Raw genomic sequence first — 24,762 nt, 5'->3', positions numbered from 1 at the left:
AATCGCATTATTTCGGTGTTCATCGCCGCCAAGCTCGTTTTGCTAGAATAGCCGATTTAATTGAAAGTATTGTTTCTACATTATTTATCATTTAGGACAGTTTATATGTATTAACCAAAATGTATTTTACTTTCCTGTTTATTCGACAATGACTTTGGACTGTGCACATACGAAGGATTGTCGAACTGTTTATTTGTTTACAACTTCGGAACAGAGTTCCGATATTTCAATGGACGCCATTTTGTCATTGGGATTTTAAAGAATTTGAGAACTTCGGGAAAAGTAGCCACGGACACAGCAATCCTCTAAGGGCACTGAGGTAGCCGTGGTATAATCTTCGAAGTCAGCTCGATATTTTGGACATTTCACGATGGCAAATTCCAACACGACCCTGGCTAGTTTGTGGGTCGACGATGGTAATGCTCCCTTGTTGTGTATCCCCACTTCCGTTTTAGCACCACCTGTCATTGTCATCTGGGTAGCGTGGTTTACTCTCATATAGATAATCAATCAGAAATTTATTACCTTGTTCGATATTTATCATATTTCATGCAACAGTTTACAAATGAATAATCGCAAAAGATTATTCTGACTCGGATGTGTATGCTTTTTTAGTTCAGTTTGCACATAGGGTCTAACCCAATCCAATGAAAGTGTGTGCACTCTTGATAGAATGATATGTCAAGTGTGGATTGCTTTAATGAGTAAGAATGAAATAGCATGAATTGTGTACATGCTTTTTGAACAGGGACTGACAACTAGATTTTTAAGGCACTTGTCCAAGGGCAAATACATAGTCAAAATTCACTTGCCCTACTGTACCTGAATTTTTGCTTGCCCTACAAAAACTAATCATGCATTTATAAATATTTCCAACAAAGAGGAAGACAAAACTGAGTAGATCATGCAATCCCCTATAGATACCCAGCTTTAAATCTATGGGATACATATTGATTTTATTTTTGATAAGTCATTTGCCCAAGTGTTTGAAAAAGTTTCACTTGCCCACCCCTAAAATTCACTACCCTTGAGCATTGGGCAATGGGATTTGTCATCCCCTGATGAAATTTGATAGGGTGTGTTAAGAAATTAAGACTGTTTTGTAATTAAATGGTCTTGTACCAAATCATTGCCTGGTTTAATGATTCATTGCTCAAACTTTTTCGGACATGATGCTCTTTATGAAGTTGCCAAATCATTCTAGTTAATTATAAAATCATTAGATCAGGGTTTGTAATATCATTCTAAGATTGGCACTTAATCCAGAATGTGTAAAGGTGTTTATTAATGAATTGCTTTTGTGTATTATATTTGTAGTTTTTGTATTGTAGTACAAGTTAGTCCAGTGAAGGTCATGCCTAGTACTCCAGGAAAAGCTGCAGGTAACGGGACAGAGATCCGGCAAGACATTGTGCGGTTTTACAAAGACAGTGGATTGGAACCAGTTGCTAAAGAGGTAATGTATACACAACAAAAATCTACCTATTTTTCTACTCAGAAAATATGGCCAGAGACTAATAAGTAATGCTTAGTCTAGTACTAAAAGATGAATTTAATAATGAATGATAACAAATTGATGCATATATAACAAATTTCAGCATTGCAGATTGAGGGGGTTAAGAAGTTGAGAAATATGTAGAACTCTTACATTTTATTGATTGTATGGATGGATTTTTTGAGTGGAAGGTGTCCTAAAAAGTCTTTTCAAAAAAGTTTGTGATAAATAATTTGGTGGTAATTTTCATTGAAACCTCATTTGGGTTTTTAATGACCCCTTTGAAGAAGGGAGGGCTTATTACTTTGCTGCTGTCTGTCAGTTAGACAATGTGTCTCTCAGTCCACCAACAGTTTCCGTTCATTTTCTTCGCTGAGGTTGCACATACTGAAGTGAAATTTGGTATACAGATTTATCATAACAATATCTAGGTCAAGTTATGTTTTGATTTTAACTGTGTTTGTTATTTTCACCCTTTTGCACTTGCAAAGATTTTTACCCCGTTTACATTCGCCCAGTCATAGTTCTGTTTAAGAAATTATGCTGTGTTCTTTGTATTTGCCCGGTTTTAAATTCGCCCACCTATGAAGAGGGCCAAAGGAGCGACTATGAAATGAAGTGGAGCGATAACTTTTTAGAAAACGTCAGTTCAGATGACGTTTGAAAAAAATTGAGCGTGATGCAAATTTAATAAAGGGATGCACAGCTGAAGGTCACAAACAATGAAAAAATGGCTGTGTACTCGGCATGTTGACAATAGCCAGTGTTTTCAAATTTGTTGTAGCAAAATTAACCGCATGTCATTTTGCCGGCTATGAAATTTCTATCATTAAGATTTTGCCGGGGCTGATACGTGAAATACATCGATTTTATCGAAACTATTTCCATGATCTAGAGTAGCTTCCCTTGAGTGCGCTCTTTTTTCAAGGAAGTTTAATTAGATCGATAGTGTCTTGTAATGCCGTCGTGGACAACGAATATTTGAGCAAAGTCACTAAGTCATGGAGAAACATGCTGCTGCTGTAACAAATGCGTTTGAGATCACATACATTAAGAGGCATAAAGCATGGTCCCTTCCGAAAAGATTTGTTTGTGTTTTGTAATTTTCTTGAAAATTGATTGTGCGGCAGCCTTAATATTAAGTGAGGGGTTCCCCGGTGAAAAAACGGCAAATAAATATAATTTTAAGACCTTACGAAAAATGTTGAATTCTTACAGAATTTCCTCAAACTGAAAATCTCAAGTGTTAAGCTAAGACGTAATAATTACGAATAAAAGTCTTAATATTTTGATCGTGACTCAGACGTACATGTAGAAATTCTAAAGAATTTCCTCAAACTGAAAATGTAAAATTTTATTCTCATTTATTCGTGTAAAGATATCTTGAAATACAGGAACAGTATCATTTTCACATTTGGGAAGGTTTTAATGTACTAGTATTTTGTATCAAATTCCATTTTCTTAATTATTTTGTTCTGACAATCTGTACATAATGAAAATGCCAAAGTAAATAAGTTTTAAAATTATTTTATGAAACGTCTAAGATTGCAGAATATTTCAATTTTTGGAGGGTACTGTACATCACCAAGTGTTAAAAAAATTACATTTTTAACTAAATAATTTTTTTTTGAATTTTGAATAAAAGGCCTGACTAATTTATGTGAAAGGGACAAATATGTAGAATTTTCAGAAAATATTCTACCACAGACAATTGTTTTTATTAGAATTTCATACTTTTAAGTTGTCTATATGTTTATATAGACACTTAGTTTTCAGAAGAAAAAAAACTCAGTCTGTCAAAAAACTGTCAAACAAATCTGTGAAAAGGTAAAAAATGTTTTCTAATTGGCTTTTTAAGGTAAAATTTGATAATTGATAATGACAGGAATGTGAAAAAATGGTACTTTTTTAATAGCCTGAGAGGTAAGAAAATGAGTCAAAAATGCTGATTTTCTTTTCGGCCGGGGGGCTTTGTCCCCCTGGGCCCCCTACCAGGGCTCTGCCCTGAACCCGCTGGGGGCCTAAGGTGGCCCCCAGACCCCTCGCCGAGACTGGTTTCCTGCTATTCCATCTATTTTTCCTTCTATTGAAAATCTTATTGAAAACGCTGATAGCCAATTAAATTTGTTGTAGCAAAGTCATAAAACATGTCATTTCCTTTTATTAAAGACTTTCTATACCAAGGAAGGAACATAGTAAGATTAAAGGCTGTTGACAATAATCCAGGGCATTTTAGTGATGTTATTCATATGACTTTCACAGCAACAAAATACGGTAAAAGTATCTGGTCTGACAAAAGTTTAAATGGTTCGACAGAACATTTGACTTTGTCGGACCAAATGTCTGACAGTGAATTAAAAAAATTTTCCACAAGTCTGCGAAAATTTCTCTGTATACAGTAAACAAATCTTCTGTTTGGTTACAAGTGTGTTTATAATTTCAAAATTCTGACAAAACAAGATGATGACTATAACACAGATAACTTCTAAAAATATCGAAGATTTAGTAGAATGAAAGATTCTTTAATATTTTCTATATAGTATGTTCATGCTAGTTTCAAATGTAAAGTTGATTATTCCAGTGATTGCAATTAAAAAAGCAGGAAAATGGTAAAAACAACTCCTAGCTGCTTGTCTAAATTGGCCAGATCTGTGTACTGTATTCAAAATCCAGACCATTTTAGTTCCTGTATTGAATGTTGGTTGTGCATGAGATATCGTAAAGGCTCAAAGAAATTGCGCTCAATTTTCAGACCAAGTTGACATTTCACATGTTTAGTTTCCATGAACATGCTCATTTAACGAAAAAAAAAATGTATGTTACTTTAAGAAAAACATTTCATTTGATAGCAAAGTTGCTTTTTATTATCTCATCTGCAACTTTTTACAGTTTAAGCTTCACCAGAACCCCTTGGCTTATTTCAGCAAAATATTCTTGGGTGAAGAAAATTCAGATTTAGGGGATATATTTATTAAGAAAAAAGTGAAAATTGGATAGAAACTCGGACATCATTTATGGGAGCACCCTCACTTATTGTAGAAAGCTTATTCAAATCATGACATCCCCCACCTATCCCAGGAAGATGGGGCTGAAATGGGTGATCAAAGTTTTACTTAGGAAAACATAGAAGTAAAAAAAAAATTCAAAAAAATTTTTTTTATCAAGAACAGCAAAGCCATGATCAGTGATATTGATATGGAAGTATCCTCCAAATAGTGTAGATTCATTTTTGATTAATTTCATGACCTCTCAGGGTAGGGTAGGGCCACTACTGGCAATCAAAGTTTTACACAGCAAAACTGGACAAATTTTGTTTAAAAAAATCAAGAACTGCAAAGTCATGTTATATATATAAAAACATGCATGGCATTTATTATCCCCTCGCGCAACTAGTTGCGGAGGGGAAATAGCATCGCGAATGTGCGTATGTGTGTGTGTTAGTATGTTAGTGTGTTAGTTACAGCTTGTGGGCAAGATTTACAGAGAACCTTTGCATTAACCACTCTCAGCCTTTACTTATTTGTGTGGCATTACAAAAGGAGGAAGCCTATTCATTTTCAAATCATTCGATGGAATATTTCTTAAAGTATAGCTTTTTACGACCTTCTAACCCTGAAATTTTATGTATGACTTGACAATGCTCACTTTCGCTTATTCGGGTTGCTTCAATAAATTGATGTTTTGTGTACGACTTGACAAATACCACTTCCGTTTAATCAACCTGGTAAATTCGGGTCGCTTCAATAGACTTGCTGAGTAAGTTATACTTTGTTACGTACATGTGTTTGTGCATTGTCATATAATCGTGCATTTTTGATACAGCCTGTATGAATTAACATGTCATCTTGGACGTTAAGTAATTGAAATAATTTGATGAACGTCGCAGTTTCATTACCAATTTTCAACAGGTATCTGGGGGTGCACGTTATTCCTGAAAGCACGAGTTCAGTTGACCTCTCGATGTACATTGTTATTTTTCAATTTTTCATTACAAAATAAAATACATATTGTCTGGAACTGTGAGATATACTTAGGTAGGTAAATTACTGAAACTTATACATGTAGCATACGTGATATGTTTATAAGGGACACTGCCCAATTACGTATGCATATTATGCCCCCCCCCCCCTTCCCCACTGAAATGCTATGCAATTTGATTTTTGTTAAAAATAGATACCCCACTCCACCCCCGATAATTTTGTTAGAAAAATAAATAGTGCTGAAAAAAATATTTTTTTCTCAACTTATATTAAACTTCACCAAATTAGGTATCCATGTTATGCCTCCCTCAACCAAGACGCTATGCACTTTGCATTTTGTAACAAAAATGGATCAACAACAACAACAACTCCCCCCCCCCCCCCCCCCCATTAATTTTGTCAAAAGTAAGGGAGTTGGTCCTAACGTTGAAGGTTCGAATCCCACCCTGGGATGTGGTGACTGGTCCTTCGAATGAGACCATGTAAACCAAGGGCCCATGTCCCAATAGATGCTTTCACAAAAAGATCCCTCACTGTTCAATGGCTGCCAGTGCCTATTATAGGGAAAAATTGTGCAGCTCTCCTCCTTCGAGCCTTCATATGAGCAAAGAATTCCTGAGAGGGACATTCAACAAAATACATTGTACTATCAATCTTTAACATGTTTAACGTCCCTCTAGAGAATTTATCTCTCTTGGGATTTTGCCATTACCATTGAAGTTCCTGTCATGAGGGGATGCTCCGCTTAGCAGTGCCCTTGTTCAAATTTGTTCAAATCAGAGCCCTCTGATGGTAGGATTGGGCCACCATAGGTGTCAGGTCAATTTTACATAGAATGTAAAGAAACATGAGAAAAAGGGATTAGCTGATGAAAAAAAAATGTCTTGGTTACTCCTGTTAGGGTATGTCAGGCCTTTCAAAATCTGCCGATACCCGGTACTTTTACCCGGTTGGATTCATTCATGGTACCGGCCAAAATATTCAGAGGAGAAAAAAAACCGCGAGAAAATACGATAGGCCCTAGGCCTATATGTTTTACAAAAGTTGTGGTTACGTAGCTTTGTATTATTCTTAGTCCGTAATGGTATCTAATAACGTTTTTGATTGGTTAGTCAAGAAGATCATTAAAGCGTTTGAATAAATGAAACAAAAGAGATTGCGTAACGCGTCTTATAGATCTTGTCGAAAACGAAAGTAGATTTCGATATCAAATTCCACCGTCACTGATTTTGACAAAAGCTAATGACTATGAATATATTTTAAATAAATACGGCCAAAAAAATAAAAAAATAGGAATCCAGGTGTCAGAAATGAAAGTGTCAATTTAGAGCAATGGTAATGAGTTTCACAAAAGATTTTAAGATACAAGGAACTAGACCGCGGAAAGTCTTCAACACAATTGACCGATAGAGAGACCGACATGAACAGTAGATAGTTCTTTGACCACCTCTGTACTACATTTTAATAGCCTCAACTCTTCAAATTTAAGTGTCAAAATCCGCAGCTGACCGTGACGATATAAATTACTTACGGTCTTAAATATCTGCAACTTTCTGATGAAACAAAAGGACATAAAACAGAAATTATTTCTTTTGCCACACATTTAATTCTTTGATTCAGCAGTTTTCTAGTGGTCAAGAGAATGACCTTGCGGACGTTTACTTTCTTCCCAATATTGTTACCATATCCAGTAAAGTGAGGGAGTCATATATAATTTTTTTTTGTCTCCAGTCTTGATGTCATCTTTGTCTAATTTACACTAGCTGCAATAATGTAGCCCTCTCCGATTTTTTTATCTGATATTTTCTGGAGAGGGCTACAATTCCATCGCATTTCCGTAATGGTGCAAATATATTTTTTTGATACGGGTGATTGGAGGCAAAATAAATTATTTTTACATTAAACTTACTTCTTATAAGACGGAATTTTTATTCACTGTCAACAACATAGCCTGTTAAACTCGAAAACCATGTAAAATAAATCTGTGTCTTTCCCAGCTGCAATATTCAGCAGCCATGACAGTTCACGCGTGACGTAGTGAGACTTTCGCTTGCAATTTGGAACAACCAAATAAAGCAAATGTCGATGTTTATAAACGATTGTGCTATAATATATTACAAAAACATCGATAAATAAAACCATTTCAAGTGTTATTTTTGCACAAACAGCAATACGTATGCTTAAAATAAGGGAATTCCTAGTAGATCCGCTCCTATAGAACCTAAATTCTCATTGGCTGTCCCAAAATACAATCCATCAAGGTCAGTAAACATGGCGGATAAATTCAAGTTAAGCTGTTGACACACACGAAAAATAACCGATATATGGGTCGTTGTGAATATTTTTGGATCGATTTATGTTTTGCATAATTACATATTTGGATTCCAGGTAAGAGATAATAATAAAATAGCCGTTTACTGATAATTTGAGCCGAAATCCGTGCGGGAGTGATCCACTGCCGCATCTGCGCCATTATAGAGATCCTAAGGAGTTGTAGCCCTCTCCCAAAAAAAAAAAAAAAAAAAAAAAAAAAAAAAAAAAAAAAAAATCGGAGAGGGCTACATTATTGCAGCTAAATTTACACATGTATATTATTTTATATGTACATGTACCAGTGCATGAAAAATATGCTGAATTTATTGGTACATGCTATGCATCATGTAGTGTTTCTTCTAATTTTTTTGGTAAAATCTGCACTTTACTGTAGAGCAGAAATGAATTTAATTTAATGCAAATACAATTTCATTTCTCTTTTATTAAATCTAAATTTTGAATTTACATTTCCTTTCGTGACTCAATAATTTTTTTATATTTAAAACATAACACACTTACAACTCAAACCTTGCAAATTTTTTTTGAACAAATTTATAAATATAAACAAATATAGCATAGAACTTAGAAGTTTTACCTAAATCTTATTGTTACTCTTCTCAAATAACTAATTTTTCTATGTAATTCCACTCATCCAGTGCTAAACTTCACATGTAATGTGTATTGACCAAAAATAAACTTTGAAACATGGCATAAAAATAACAGCATACTTCTATGTGTCTAGAAACCAGGAAATGCTGTCTGGTGGCTTCTTAATTTCAAATTTTTTCCGGGGGGGCATGCCCCCGGACCCCCCTAGCAGGCTCACGCCTTCGGCGTTCGCCAAGTGGTACCTCCTATTTTTTATAAAGTACCACCTGCTTCAAATCTTTTTGAAAGCCCTGGTATGTCCCATTACAATTCTTGTAAAAACGGATGAAATTCTGTCCCAACTGATTATTTTCCTCATAAAACAGGTGTTCTCTGGTATATAAATATGAAATATTTACACTCTCAAGTAATTTAATTATATTTTATAGGATTTTTTTTCCTGTTTATGAGTCTTTTTTCAATAGCAGTAGTTCCGTACAGAAGTTCAGTCAGGCTTGGTTTATTTACATACAGCTGTTTATAATCATTTGTGAATCACAACCTGTGAGGTTTTCTTTTAAAAATATTTCACTATTCAGGGAATGAAAAAACTATATTGTTTAACTGTACTGTACAGGATTTCTTTAAAGACCTTGGACACTGTCAATGTATAATTTGTACCTCAGTTGTATATATTTGAAATGATCCATGAAAATGAAAAGGACTATTTATAGTTTCTTTTTAAAGAATTCCCTGTGGATATGTGTGGTAGAGGGTTGACCTAGATAGGAGCTGTTATGGATCAAGGGGCTAAGAGAAACAGACTATAGGTGACACTGCTGAATGACCCTTGCATTTGTTCTTTGTCTCTCATATAGCTGTGTAGTAGCACATGCCTTGGCTTTAAATAAAGGGTATTTCCATTTGTTTGACATTGTACAGGAAAGCAATGCTGATACAAGAAGAGGTATATGTTTTTCCATTTCTTTGTAAAGAAGTGAAGTGGGTATTAATTAATGACATTAGGTCATAATGGTATGCTTGCATCTAAAATTTTTACCATTGTGAATTATTGAAATTTTAGAGAATTATATGTGAGTGTGATTAAAGTTGAGTTATATTGTTTGATCATGTGGATTGCCATTATTTTTTTGGCTTTGTTAAATGTTAATTTTGAAGGTTATGGTTGTCTTTACATTCCAATGTATGCAAAGAGCATTGCAGCTGAAATCTGCACTGCTGAGTTGGCATTATTCATAATCAGCTGTTAGAAAGGAAAACTAGCTAGGACAGTGAATGAACAGTATTGTGAATTAGGTTCCTGTGTTGTGTCAAGTTAACTTGACAGTGGGTGAGGGAATGGTTCATTACAAGCAGGATCTCAACAAGTAGCTTAATCTCTGTAGTTAAACAAACAGTCCAAGTTATGTATAGCAGTTAATGTACACTGGTCATCAATAGGGGGATGGAGGTGTGTTAACTTGTAGTGGGCAGATATGTTTGCTGCTAGTGAAAAGAGTTGCATAATGTATTTGACTTTACTTCAGTTTGTAAACAGTGTTACTTTAAAAAAAAAAGGAATGACAGAGTCAGCTACTTAGTATACTAATATGAGTTGTATATTGTTATTGTGTACTTGAAATATTTTCAGAAAATGACTGATGTTCAGTTGTTTTACTTTCTGAAAAGGGGAATTGCATTGCAAGAATCTGTTATAAGCATTTAAATAGGCTTCTTTTCGTAAAGAAGATCCAAAAAATACTTTTACACCAAAAAAAGTAATTCAGGTCATAAATTCCCTCATTATGCATTCTTAACTAAAAATCTTTAAATTCAACACCTAGATTATTAAATGTCAAAATGGATATGCCATATAGATCTGAGGTGATTTTGCATGATCTTAACTGATCTGTCTTTTTAAAAATTGCATAATGTTTAAAGACCAACAGAATGACTGAAGATTGTGTTAATGGTTCAATTGATTGAATATATCAGTCATTGACAACTTTGGTTAGGTGTGTTGGTGCTTGTATGATATCTTGAGTAATAGACTAAGTTACTTAGCATATGCCATATTGATTCATATACAAGTATATACATTGAGTTGATAAATGATGCCACAACTCGGTGAAATTTAATGATGTTGAAGCTGAATTCCCTGTGCAATTTGCATAAGTAGGAATTTTTAAATTAAAAATATAACTAATTTGCAAGAGGAAAATTAATGGAGAATTTGTATGGTAATTTTTAACTAAATAATAATGTCTAGGTTTGAATCAAATGCTCAATCTCAAGTTTATATGACCTCTGCATGCATATTTAAGTTTAAAAAAAAATGTTCAACACTGTAAAATATGTACAAGTGTTTGCTTCATTTTGTAGGTGGGACTACTTGATTCAAATGGTGACATTGCTGGTTTTCAAACACAGACTGTCCAAAGTGCTGGAAAAGGTAAGAAGTCTCAACACTATTACATATTTCAAACCCCGAAGTTGAAATTTCCATGAAATATTCTAACATAAGTAAACAAACAGGCACTAAAAACGTACAATGATGCCACTCATCTATCATGTCTATGCTAGCTATATGTTTATTGTAAGCTTTCCTTATGCAGCTGTGCAGTTAGTTGCAGTGCCAATATCTACAACATCACCTGCAAAAATGTCTCCATTCAAAGAACACACAATTCTTCCAAAGCAGGTATGATACTAGTACTGTAAATCACTTTTTATTCGCGAGAACTTTATTTTCATGTAATTACGCGAGACAGTGTGCTCGCGAAAATATAGAAGAATATATAGAGCAATAACCACCGTTCGCGAAAATTTTGTCTCACTAATCAAGAGTCAATGACTATCTCGCAAAAATAAGGTGTCGCGAAAATTTAGTGATATACAGTATATGATTTAATAAAATTTTAATGATGCTGCGATGGATTATCCTTGGAATTAATTTGAAGGGATGTCAAGGACTACAATATGCGCGACTTAGGCTGAGACAGAGAAACAATGTTGATTTTTATCCCATCTTAAAGTAATGAAGATGTTGAAATAAACTTTTTAAGGGGTTTAAAAAAAATTCCTCTTTTAAATTTACCATATATTAGAAAAAAATATGAATACTTTTTAACTTTAGAGGAAACAGATGTATGTCAAGTGAACTAGTTGATAATGAGAAAATGAAATCAATTCTATCCATTGCTCGAACCCTTTTCCTCTACTGACTATTTCTATTCCAGTTTACTGCCCAGCAGTTAATACAGCAAGTGACCAGCCCCAGACAGCCCATGATTCCCATAGATGTTACCTGGAGATCAGGGGCCCAAAAGAGGGCCTCCGAATTCACAATAGAGCCAGATGATGGCTTTGGGTTAGTACTGTTTGATAAGACCATGTATATCTCTAAGAAATTGGATGTTGTTAACTTCAGGTTTAACTGAAAGTCACCAGTTATTGCATTAAAATAACAATATAAATGAATGAAACGAGTCAGGTTATTCCTGGAAGTTTGAGATATTTCCTTTTATACTGTAGACACAAGAATGCATCTGTATTTTGTACTTTGAGTGCCAAGGTTGATCAATTGTTATTTCACAGAATTTTTATGATTTTTTGTATTTCAATAATTAGAAAATGAAAAGGGGATGGGGCTGTAATTTCCGCAGTGCAGTGTATCTGATTGCTACAGCAAAATTTTGGTTTTGCCAATAGTTTTTATAAAATTTTATATTGCATATGATAAAACATATTTTATTTCAATTTAGGAAACGAGGAAAGAAAGGAGAAAAAGGTGGGAAAGGATTACGTCACTTCTCAATGAAAGTATGTGAAAAGGTTCAAAGAAAAGGAGTGACATCATACAATGAAGTGGCAGATGAACTGGTTACAGAATTCAGTGATCCGCGAAATTTGGCCTCCCCCTCAGACCAGGTTTGTTTTTGGCGATAAAAGCATCCATTATGCTTTAATGACAGAGACAAAGGTTCATTGATTCTCAAATGGGATAAATTTCTTTTATCCTTAGTAAATTTGTCGAGTTAAATTGTCTTGTATGTACAATTTTGCCATGCTAGCAATGCTAAAACTGCATTTTCATGCCCTGTTCACACGACGAGTTTAATTCGCAGTAAATTAATGCGAAGTAAACTAATGCGAATCAAACTAATGCGAATTAAATTGCATTCACATGACAGCTAATGCAAAGTAAACTAATGCGAATTAAAATTCTACTTCTACGGCCAGGCGTCAGTAAGGCCATTATGACGTCATTTGCAAATCATGTCACCTTATGCAGGAGCAGATGCATTTGACATAATGTTACAGTGTCTGTACATACATTTTGGTGATTAACACAATTTTCCTTAGTTTTTCACGCAAAAATAGCACAAATACTTCAAGCTGACCACAGACATGTGGCATTTGACCTAATTTTGCCATTACGCATGCCTCAAAATTTAATTCGAATTAGCTTCGCTTAGCGTTCACACGGAGCTAATGCGAAGTAATTTAATGTGCAGTAAACTAATTCGATTTAAACTAATTCGCATTAAATTCTCCGTGTGAACGCTAAGCGAAGCTAATTCGCAGTAACTTTACGTTTAATTTGAATTAAACTCTCCGTGTTAACAGGGCATCAGTCTTCGCGAAAAAGAAAATCATCTTAGGACATCCAAACAGACAGTTAAAACAATTTCAAAGGACCAAACGAATTTTCACCGGTCCAACTTTTATCATGTAATGATCATAACAAGGTGTCTTTATATCATATGAATTAATAAACAAATATCACTTTAAAATATAACTGAAATGTTCGTTTTTCTTCCTGGTACTGTCCTATCAAAATATTTTAGAAACATTGTGGCAGAAGTAGGTTTTAAAACAATCACGATCAACAAAACGTTTTTAATAATGTGTTTTGGTATCAGTTAAAGCCTCTATATGATGAAACAGAAAATATAAAGTTTAAAACCAAACCAATACAAACCTTGGACAAATGGACTGATTTTACTAGTTAGTGCATCGGACCAATAAGATTTTCACCTGTTTTGTCTGACAGACCGGTGCTTTTGAGATAGACTGCATTTTAATTGTAATATACTTTTCTATGAAATCATTAAAGCAACATGCTTTATTCATGACCTTTCTAATCACAAAGTATGAATTTATTAAAGATAATGTGCAATATAATGTAGGAAATGATTTATGCTTGTGTAATTTAAAATTTGAATTTTAGGCCTATGATCAGAAGAATATCAGGAGACGTGTCTATGATGCCCTTAATGTGCTGATGGCCATGAACATAATATCTAAAGAAAAGAAAGAAATTAAATGGATAGGATTGCCTACTAACTCAGCACAAGAATGTCAAAATTTAGAGGTATGAATTTTTAGTTAGAGAAGAAACTGTGATAATTTCTTAAGTTGCCCTTCAGCTATGTTTTATCTCTTAAAAATATTCAATTTAGTAGTATTATTTACAAAAGGTACGAAGTGTCTGATTTGTCAATTTCTGTTAAAGTAAAGAGCATTTGGGTGACATCGCGAATATTTCTCGAGATCTCTTTTTCTAAGAGGTTTTAAATTTTGCGAAATTCGTCGCGAATAAAAGTTGGTTTACAGTAATATTATTTCAGATAGAAAAACAGAAGAGACTTGAAAGAATCAAACACAAAACGCAACAGCTCCAAGAACTCATTCTGCAGGTAATTGATTGTTCAAAGGATCCTTTTACACTTGCATTCAAATGATACTCATACTACAACAAGTCAACAACAGTCCTGTTTGATTTATCAGCTTGTTTTTATTTATTTAACAGCAAATAGCTTTCAAAAACCTAGTGCAGAGAAACCGAGAGCTAGGGAAAACACAGGGCCCTCCTCCTCAGAACTCGGCCATACAGCTGCCATTTATCATCGTCAACACCAGTAAAAAGACGGTCATAGACTGCTCCATATCAAACGACAAGTATGTCTGGAAACGCTTCTTTAAAATTTTCTTTGAAATTTAAAATGTAACCGGTTCCTACGCATTTGGTTTGATAACGAACATGGCACTTGAGACTTCAACTAAGTACATACTTGTAATTTGGTGTATTAGACTAAAGTGTAAATGATGCATGGCAACTAGAATTTCTAAAATCTTACAAAATGTGTAAGGTTTGAATTGATTTAAAAAACATGGAATAAATTAAAACAACATCAGAATAAATAGTACGAGGGGTGATCAAAAAGTTCGCGAACTATCGATATATCTTCAAAACCACAATTCAGATTAGAAAAAAAATTGGTACACAAATAGCCATACAACAGTTCTATAAATAGCACATGCTGAATAAAGTTTTGCTCCTTGTTTGTGACGTCACAATGTGAAAATGACGTTACTATGTAGGTCACTCGTGACAAAAAATGGTTGTCTCGGTCGTCTTCGTTCAACGAACGAGTGTAAAATTAATCGGTACATCTTAGAAATCCCTTTGAAGTAGCGTATAATAATTTGTACACAGTTTATTAAGACAAATGACTTCTTATAAATTTAATAAATGATTTGATTGATCGTTTTAGTAAAGAGAGGCAGATGGTTAAAAATGACTTGTTATGTTGCCTAGTGAAAGCAAATTTAAAAAGAGATGTGTTTTCAATTAAGCAATTTGCTATCAAAGACGTCTAATTTACACATTGAAAAATAGTTGAATATTTTAACAATAATATATTTATTAAATACCTAAGATATAGTTAACTTTAGATTTTAAACATGTTAATTATGATAAAAAGGAGGCACCCATTCTCTATCCAACTTGAATAAACGTCTCTCCAGAGAGAGAAGATTTGGGTTTTGATGGTCGCCATGCTTATTTTTGGAAAGAATATTCTTGTCCACCCATTCTGTTGCCGATATTTGACCATTTCTGACAAATGAGCTGTTCTTGTTATAAAAATTAACTTACATGGAAAGAAATATAAAACTCAGAAAAATCTTTCAGCTTTTGTGACAGAAAGCTATGGAGGGGTCACGTGACCGCCTATATCACGTGATTCACGCATGAGCAGAACGGTGGCAGATGTGCATTAAAACTGGAGAGGACTAATTTAAAATATAATCAACACTGAAACCAAATATTGTTTCTTTTATGGAATTTATTCAAATAGTTCTCGAACTTTTTGATCACCCCTCGTAATTTGAATGTCAAAGTTATAGTACACATGCACATAAAGTCGGAAGTGATACCTGAAGTGAGTGACCCAAAATCATATCCACAAATGGAAGATTTTAAAAATGCTTGGATCTGGAGCTCTCCAAATTTTCTCAATCAGAGAGCTTCAGTTCTACAGCTACTTGAAATACATATATAGTGTTATAAGTAGCTAAGCCCAAATTGTTTTACATGTATGTGATATTTGTCTTTTCAGATATGAATATTTATTTAACTTTGACAACACTTTTGAAATTCATGATGATATTGAGGTGTTGAAGAGGATGGGTATGGCTCTTAATTTGGAAAAGGGCCAGTGCACCACTCAAGATGTAAACAAAGCTGTTAAAATGGTCCCCAAAGCTTTAGAACCTTATGTGATAGGTAAATTACGGGTCACTGATCAAATTTTGTAAAAACTATATATCTTGCACTCATTATCATTGAACATTAAAATATATTTCAAAACGTGACAAAGCATTGTGTTTTGAAGCGATTTTTTCCATTATTTTAATTTATGGAATTATGTCTGCATAACAATCATGCAAGGTTTTTTTTTCTTGCATATCTCATTTACATTTCAATAATACTTCAAAACTGTTTATTTGATGTCATCTCTTGAACACTACTTTGTAGACTTAGCCAATGGTGGAATGGCAAACTCTGGTCCCAGTGGTATCCGACCTATGTCAGCAGAGGAAGGATCTTCCAGGTATGGTGTTTTTCTGGAACTGATTCATACTTGTAGGTTTTTAGCTATGGCAATAAGTAGTTTTCTCAAGAACATTGGCACAAAGTATCCTTGAGGATTCCCTTCCAAGGGGAGACCTTTGTTTTGTCACTTTTATGGCATTTTTAAAAAATCTTCACTCACAAAGATAGCCATAAATCCTGTAACTTGCCTTGCGCAAATGATAAATTAGTATATGAAAAATCAAAATCTTCTTCTCCAGCTCACTGGGCCAGCCAAGTGGAATCATCAAGGTAGTGTGGATTCAAGTTTGTCAAATTTTGTGGGGCCAAAATGGCTGACCCAAGTTTTACATAGGAATATATAGGAAAAATCTTTAAAAATCTTTTTCTCCAGAACCACTGGGCCAGGAAAGATGAAACTCATGTGGAATCATCCTCAGGTAGAGCAGATTTCAGTTTGTTCAAATCATGACCTCCCGTAAACTTTTACATAGGAATATATAGGAAAAAACTTTAAAAATCTTCTTCTCCAGAACCACTGGACCAGGAAAGATGAAACTCATGTGGAATCATCCTCAGGTAGAGCAGATTCAAGTTTGTTCAAATCATGACCCCCCGGGGCAACCAAAATGGCCGCCAAGTTTTACATAGGAATATACAGGAAAAATCTTTAAAAATCTTCTTCTCCAGAACCACTGGACCAGGAAAGATGAAACTCATGTGGAATCATCCTCAGGTAGTGTAGATTCAAGTTTGGTCAAATCATGATCCCTGTGGCAAGGGTGGGGCCAAAATGGCCGACCCTAGTTTTACATAGGAATATATAAGAAAAATCTTCTTCTCCAGAACCACTAGGACAGGAAAGATGAAACTCATGTGGAATCATCCTCAGGTAGTGTAGATTCAAGTTTGTTCAAATCATGACCCCTGTGGCTAGGGTTTTTTATATAATATATAGAGAAACCTTTTAAAATCTTCTTTTCAAGAACCACAGTGCCAGGAAATATAGAATCATCCTCAGGTAGTGAGAACATCCCTCAGGTAGTGTAAATTTAAGATGTGCAAGTTTGTTCATGGCAATAAGTAGAACTTGAGGATTCCAGGTTGGTCACTTTGGATGAAATCTGCACTCACAAAGATAGCCTATAATCCTGTAACATGCCTTGCGCAAATGTTTTAACATAGAAATATATAGGAAAATTCTTTAAAAATCTTCTTCCCAAGAATAACAAAGCCACAATTGATCATATTTATATGGAAGCATCCACAGGTACTGTAGATTCAAGTTTGTTCAAATCATGACCCCTGGGGGTAGGGCGGGGCCACAATGGCCGACCAAAGTTTAACATAGAAACATATAGGAAAATCCTTTAAAAATCTTCTCAAGAATATCAAAGCCATAATTGATCATATTTATATGGAAGCATCTTTGGGTAGTGTAGACTCAAGTTTGTTCAAATCATGACCCCTGGGGGTAGGGCGGGGCCACAATGGCCGACCAAAGTTTTACATAGAAATAAATAGGAAAATTCTTTAAAAATCTTCTCAAGAATAGCAAAGCAGGGCTGTCATAGCACCTTTTGGTACATGGACCGGGTCCCTCTAAATTGGGAAAAATCCTCGACATTTTTGTTAAATTGGGAAAATTATAAACAAGCAAAATATTTAATCATGAAAGCCATTTATCACTTTAAAAAGTATACTTGAAAAGCTAAAATTTACAGGACATGAGGTCTGATAAAATCTATATTTAACAGAACAAACATTTACTTACTATACAGGCATTTTTTTTTCTTTTATTTTCAAGTGATACTATACAGAGACTGGAAAAAAAATGTGGGGAGGGGGTATTTCTTACTGTTTTATTGCACCTCAATCAAAAATTCAGATTATAAAGAATTATTTAATTGAAATTATCAAGTTACTTTTTAAAATTTTCCTTTTAAAGATTAGCAAAATTTTCTTTTTTCTGGTCCTTTGACTCATGCAAATGAAATAGAGTGTCCAAGATTTTATTTTAACTTATAATTCACTTTTAAATATATTTATTTATTCAATGAACTAACTCAAAATGGTTATCCTTTTTTAATAATGAAAATAAGTTCCCCAACCCAATCTACGTATGACCTATCTTTAGATCTCTATTCCATGACAGAGGAAATTCGAATTAGAAATAAACGATCATGACAGGGTTATTGCAGATTAAAATTAAGCATGCATTACTGCTAAATGGATCAAATAAAGGATGTATGTGTGGAAAATTAGATTGTATATACAAGAAAACACGTGTTTGGGAATTTTCTACATCTGAAATTGGGAAAATCTAGCACTTTGTGCCATTGGGAATGGGTCCGATATTCGGTCCAAATTTGAGGGGAGTGACGGCACTGGCAAAGCCATGATTGGTCATGGGACTCAATTTAGTTTTCAATAATAAACCAATTCTAGCCACAGTGCTCACATATATGATTTTGATCATTGGTCATATTTCAAACATCAGTGATATTTAGGTCATAATTTCTTCCCCTAATTTTAAGTAAGAATAAAAAGTACCGGGTACAGGATATGATTATGCTAGCCTTAACAAGATTTCAAAGGTAAAGCTTGGTCAATATTAGGCCTTTATAGTTCCTTTTTTAGCTCTACTGGTCAGGGGGCTTATGCGATAGGGTCCGTCCACTGTCTGTCTGTCTGTCTGTAAACAATTTTTCAAAATGCTACTCCTCCTACAGTTTTGGTCCGATTTCAATGTAACTTGGCACACAAGTAGACTACACTAATATACATAATTCTGTGCATCGGTTTTGGATTTCGAAATGTTGCTGGTTAAAAAATAGAAATTTCTGTGAAATTCTAGCAAAATGCTACTCCTCCTACAGTTTTGGTTTGATTTCAATATAACTTGGCACACAAGTAGACTACACTAAGTTACATAATTCTGTGCATCGGTTTTGGATTTCGATAGATGGTGTTGCCATGGTTACTAAAAATAGAAATTTCTGTGAAATTCTTTCAAAATGCTACTCCTCCTACAGTTTTGGTCCAATTTCAATAAAACTTGGCACACAAGTAGGCTATACTAAGGTACATAATTCTGTGCATCGGTTTTTTGATTTCGATGAACGATGTTGCCTTGGTTACTAAAATTAGAAATTTCTGTGATATACTATAAAATGCTACTACTCTTACAGTTTTGGTTTGATTTCAATATAACTTGGCACACAAGTAGACTACACTAAGTTACATAATTCTATGCATTGGTTTTGGATTTCGATAAACAGTGTTGCCATGGTTACTAAAAATAGAAATTTCTGTTAAATTCTTTCAAAATGCTACTCCTCCTACAGTTTTTGTCTGATTTCAGTATAACTTGGCACACAAGTAGGCTATACTAAGATACATTATTCTGTGCATTGGTTTTTTTTTTTTGATAAGCAAGGACCATTTTTCTATTAATTGCTATTTTAAAGTTTCAAGTCCCAGCTGCTACTTTTCTCTTCCTTTGTTTTATGTATAAACCAGTAGAGCTACAGTCTCGACAGAGACTTCTGGTTTATTGAACAGAAAAGAGAATGGCTTAATGTTCCCCTTAATGTTCTATATAATATTTAGTTTAAATATAAAACAAGAATTTGTATAATTTCACCTTGATTTGTATTTTTAAAATGAATCCAACTCATTGTTTTTTAATGACTAAGAAAAAAAATTTTAAAGTATCAATTTTCAGCTCTTCTTTTTCAAGCAAATGAAAAGATGTCAAAATCTTTTACAAAGTGTTCCTACAGATTATTTGGTATAGAAGAGTTTCCTGTATTTACAGATACAAAGTACCTGCTCAACCTTCCGTCCAATCCTCGGGCAGCAACAGCAACGACAATATGGACATTGAGGTGGCCAATATTTATTCACAGGACTCTAACATGGGCTCTCATTCAGACATGCATTCGAGGGCCACAGAGACCCCCTCTGAGGACTTCTCAGACGATAGTGACACGGACAGGTCCAGTCCTGTAGACATGAGTTAATGAAATTGTGTCAAGTGTGGAAAAGGATGTGGCTCAAAAAAAGAAAATCTGATCAAAAGTGACAGATTCCATTTCAACAACACGTGTGGAAAAGCTGTTTTCTGTCAAATGTCGAAAAGCTGTTATTCTGTCAAATTTGATGGAACGGTCGTTAATTCTGAAGTTGTGTATGATATAGAGAGAAAGCTTGATCTGTGCCCATATTGGGCTACAGGCAAGAAATGGCAGCAACCCAACTACCTGCGAAAAGCAGTCTTCAATATTTCAGAGACAAAGAGTTGCATCATGGTTCTATGGCCTAATCATGGGTTCATTCTGTTGTTAAAAGTGGACTTCATAAATTGACAAACTTTGACATGTATAACCACTTGAATTTGTCTGATGTTCTTAACTTCTGATGATGAACTAGTAATTACATTATTTCTTCTGGTAATTACATAATTCATTTAAGTGTGTATGCAGTTTTTGTATGCATGAAAGTTGTGTGTAATGATTTTATGAAGATCATGATGTAGCCTTTTGATTCTCATGGAAATCCCAATTTTTGGATATTAAGCCTAGTGTGTTCTTTGTACAATGAATGTATACCATGGCACTTGTTTTGAAAGTAGCCAGGTTTGTGAATCTATAGTCTTCTTGAGGAGACTGGTTGAATGGCAGGAGTAGATACATGTAATATGTAGTAGACAAACTGTGATAAAAGGGAGTTTTTGAAATGTGTGTTTTAAAGACAGGACTGTTTGTTCATGCTTTGTGTTAGGTCATGAGAATGTTCAGACTTCAAAAATAGTTTTCAAAAAGTCATGATTTAAATATTAATTTACAAAAGAAATTTCCTATTTAGACTCATTTTCGAAATTTTCATCTGCTAAAAGTAGAGGAGAACAAAAAAAATCTCTCTCACCTTATCCCCCTGTTATCCTCCTTTACATATGTTCAGTAAGGATAATTTTTGCCGTTAATTCAAGAAAATCACTCTCATGTATGTTTTATTGCTACTGGTTCCTATTATTCATCTCTGTGGTAGTAAATTCATATTGTATTGAACTCAAAAAGAGCAAACTTTTTTTTCACAGTTTTTGCTTACAATTTAATTCATTGTCATTTATAACAGATTGCTAGATATGTACAGTGCCATTCTTCTGTCAGAAGAAAGTCATAGTTATTTAGCAAGGTCTACACAAAGCATTTAAAGTAGTATATCAGTATGTGTTCAGTGAACTAAAATTTCAGAAGAAAAATTTAGTATACACATTTAACAATTCAGCAGAAGTACATAAACTGCCAAATTGTACAAAAGTCTTATCGAGTTCACTCAGCATGTGGAAAAAAAAAATTATGTACTTTTTTACACAATGTGAATAAAGTGTTCCCAGGAAAGTGTTCGAGATGCATAGGATGTTTTGGCATCAGATACATTTTGTAAGTTATTTATGTTGTGTGCTCATTAGTCCCCATGTAACCTTATAGAAGTGTCTGCATGAATTATTCTTGTTACATAAACCTTGTGTATATAACATACAGGTATCGTGCGCTAAGATTTGTAAATACATGTAGATGAAAAAAATTATATATACATGTTAGTTACCACTACTTCTGTTAGAGGTAGGTCATTATGACTCAAACTGTCCATAGTGCTGTGTTTTTTGATTTTTAATTCTTTAATTATTCTAGTTTCCTGACTGAGCAGTGGTTTGATACTAACATTTCAATACTTTTCTCTCTGAATATTTATGTTGAATGAAGATAGATTTTTCTTTGAGCTAGATTTCTGTATCTGATTCTGTTGTCCCTGCATTTTTACATATATATTTCTAGCAAACAAAAGAAAAACCGGAAACTAACACCATTGGGTTGAAAATATAAAAGATCCCCATGGGTGGATACCAAATAGCACTGTAGATTCTCAAATATTTGTTGAAGAATTAAAAAGCATTACTCGCAGCAAATTAATTTATATGCCTTTTTTTGGTGCTGAATTCCATATCAATTATCTTCATTCAAAAACTCACAAATTATTGTTCGTGTGATTTGAAGTCAAAGACCCATTTCACTATGTTAAGTAATCATGAAAAATGAATCTATAGCATTTAATGGGGTCTTTTTCTAAAGTATTAACTTGAAGACATAAAACAGTTTACCAACACTTAGTTAGAATCCAGCAGTAGATTTATTTTGTTAACAAAGTAATTTCTTGGACAAAATGATACCTCTCTTCAAGAACTAGGATTTAATAATTCTTTAACATGTTTAATGCATATGTGTATATAGAGGAACAAACACTGATGTTTAAAATACTGATTAATGTTTTAGGTTAATTCAGCAGTGTGCAGTTTTTTTCTGTAGTGTTTGTTTTTATTCTATTATTGCATACCGGTAGATTACTTGTATTTTACAGAAGAGTAGAAAGAAATTATGGCACACATTCAGTAGCTAAGTCAAGCTGTATTTTTTTCTTGATAGAGTCTGTGATTGGGTATACATATTGTACTTTTTTTTTAATTTTTAGTTGCTGGTTGATTCAGAGTACATACAGTGTGTACATGTATTTGTTGCTATATTTTTATCTTCAGGAACAAATATTCAGTACTAGTAGATTTCATTGATCATGCACATGTATTCCAAAATTTTTACTGAATGCAGATACTTCATCTTTCAATATGTACATTCCCACACAGTTATGTAAAGGAGAAAATGCTAAAGTTATCCAATAAATATGGGTATATGCTCTTTAAATTACACTCAAGATTTTCTCACATTAAGTACTTTAAACATTTCATCCGTAAGTTAATAAGGCAGCTAAGGTGAAGAAAAATATCTATTTTCAATTGGTAGAAGTGAGATAGCTAAATGAAGGTAAAATGAAGAAGAATTTTAAGGAATTGAGAAATCATTGTTGAACCAATATCTATGCACTAATTTCATTGTGAAAACAGAATCTAATGTCGAGAAATTCACTGTAAAACTCAAATAAAACAATGGAAGCGAAAATTATGTTGCTTTGTTATTTGTAGTTTTAAGAAAGTTTCATTGACCTTTGAGTTAGGTTTCACTCATATAGTGATAGAGATGGGTGAACATTACGAGGAATAAGCCCATAGTGCAAAAAACATGAAGGTGAAAAATTAAATCTCAATTATATATCAAAATTTTCCTTAATATTTCATCTAACATTAAAGTATACTTTATGTAAAATTTCTACAACTTGCACAAATCTCATGAAGATTGAAGTTATTTGGCTATGAAATATTATACACACACGAAAGAGGACAAAACGAGTCATTTTTTCACACTATAACACTATTTTTCAATATGAGTGGGTCTTCTCTCCATTTTTTTGAAAGTTAATCCTTAAAGTTTGTATATAAATATACATATTTTGGTTTCCAAAACTATGGAGCAAAGACCCACTATACCTTAAAAATATAATTTTATGACATAAATTCCGTATCTTTTCGAGAAATATTTGAAGTCCCTCAAGTTAATGGTCATATCACAAACATGATTTAAATGCCAAAAACCTACAGGACTTGTGTAGCGTAGTGGTTAGCGTGCTAGTCTCAACAGAGAATGCAACTCAGGATTTTTATTGCCAAGGTTCGAACCCAATGGATACTACATTATTTTTTCTTTAAAAGAATAAATTTTAATGAAAATTTTTCCTCAAAACTTTTTGTTTATCATGATTTCATAAAAATCAATGATTAGAACTTTACTCTAAATACAAAATTCACAATTTGAATATGATTTTTATATATCTGAAGCTAGTGGGCTTTCTGCACGCTAAGTTCACCCATCTCCTTTTAATACCATTATCAATATTGTAGTCATACAATGAATGGGGAGGATGTCTGTCTTGATTGATTATACTGGTAATATCTAAATGTACAGACACACCATACCAAACACATGGATTGAACATTAGAGACAATACAATGCACTTGAGTGACTTGACCAGGATTGCACCTCGACCCAGTCTTGTTCAGAAAGGTTAACAATTTCAGTGGTTGCCAAAGAGCTCAGTGTGCAGGGAACTTGTCTAAGTCTACAGGAGGACTGAATTTTAGTAGAAACTAGAGGTACTGTGAGCAATGAGCTCACTAAACGATACCCCCCGCCTCCCATAATGGTTATTATGGCAAAGTCCATGTTTTGTTCAGACCCAAAATAAGTGCCAGATCAAAAAGTAACATAGGAGGTCTACAACAGCATTATGTTTCAGGTTTAAATATGTACAGTGCCATTCTTCTGTCAGAAGTCCTAGTTATTTTTTCTAAACTTGCAGAGATTTAGACCTTGTTATTCTTTCCATACTGGTCCATTGGTGGTACCCACATCTTGTCTGAAACACCTTCCCCACCAAGTTATCAAAAAATGTTGCCTAGTGCCATTATGCATCTCCTACTTCATCAAGTTAATGGTTTCATTAGACTCGACTATGGTGTTTGGATAGGGCCATTTGCTAAAGCTGAGCAGCGC

The 24,762-nt window shown here is 33.9% G+C and overlaps 1 protein-coding gene across 2 annotated transcripts; it reads left to right on the top strand.

Annotated features, from left to right (window-relative positions):
* LOC134265453 (transcription factor Dp-1-like) lies at nucleotides 1-23,277 on the top strand. 2 transcript variants are annotated; one of them, XM_062747656.1, is made up of 12 exons: nucleotides 1-416; nucleotides 1,332-1,456; nucleotides 10,759-10,828; nucleotides 10,992-11,077; nucleotides 11,616-11,746; nucleotides 12,141-12,306; nucleotides 13,610-13,753; nucleotides 14,010-14,078; nucleotides 14,192-14,340; nucleotides 15,783-15,949; nucleotides 16,202-16,277; nucleotides 20,079-23,277. In XM_062747656.1, the coding sequence occupies exons 1-12, from the start codon at nucleotides 371-373 to the stop codon at nucleotides 20,281-20,283; spliced, it is 1,434 nt and encodes a 477-aa protein (XP_062603640.1). In that variant the 5' UTR covers nucleotides 1-370; the 3' UTR covers nucleotides 20,284-23,277. The 2 variants fall into 2 exon arrangements, with proteins under 2 accessions (XP_062603640.1, XP_062603641.1); XM_062747657.1 differs by lacking the exons at nucleotides 1-416; nucleotides 1,332-1,456 and adding an exon at nucleotides 9,147-9,343.
* Nucleotides 23,278-24,762: the final 1,485 nt, after the last annotated feature.

Source organism: Saccostrea cucullata, unplaced genomic scaffold (genome assembly GCF_032062105.1).
Source record: "Saccostrea cucullata isolate Sc308-1 unplaced genomic scaffold, CSIRO_AGI_Scuc_v1 ctg970, whole genome shotgun sequence".
Taxonomy (NCBI): Eukaryota; Metazoa; Mollusca; class Bivalvia; order Ostreida; family Ostreidae; genus Saccostrea; species Saccostrea cuccullata.
This window is presented reverse-complemented; position numbering and strand designations above follow the sequence as displayed.

Coding starts and splice junctions, on each gene's coding strand:
- LOC134265453 (XM_062747656.1), top strand. CDS start 371: ATGGCAAATTCCAACACGACCCTGGCTAGTTTGTGGGTCGACGATG. Junction 11,078..11,615: donor ACACAATTCTTCCAAAGCAG/GTATGATACTAG, acceptor TTTCTATTCCAG/TTTACTGCCCAGCAGTTAAT. Junction 15,950..16,201: donor TTTAGAACCTTATGTGATAG/GTAAATTACGGG, acceptor ACTACTTTGTAG/ACTTAGCCAATGGTGGAATG.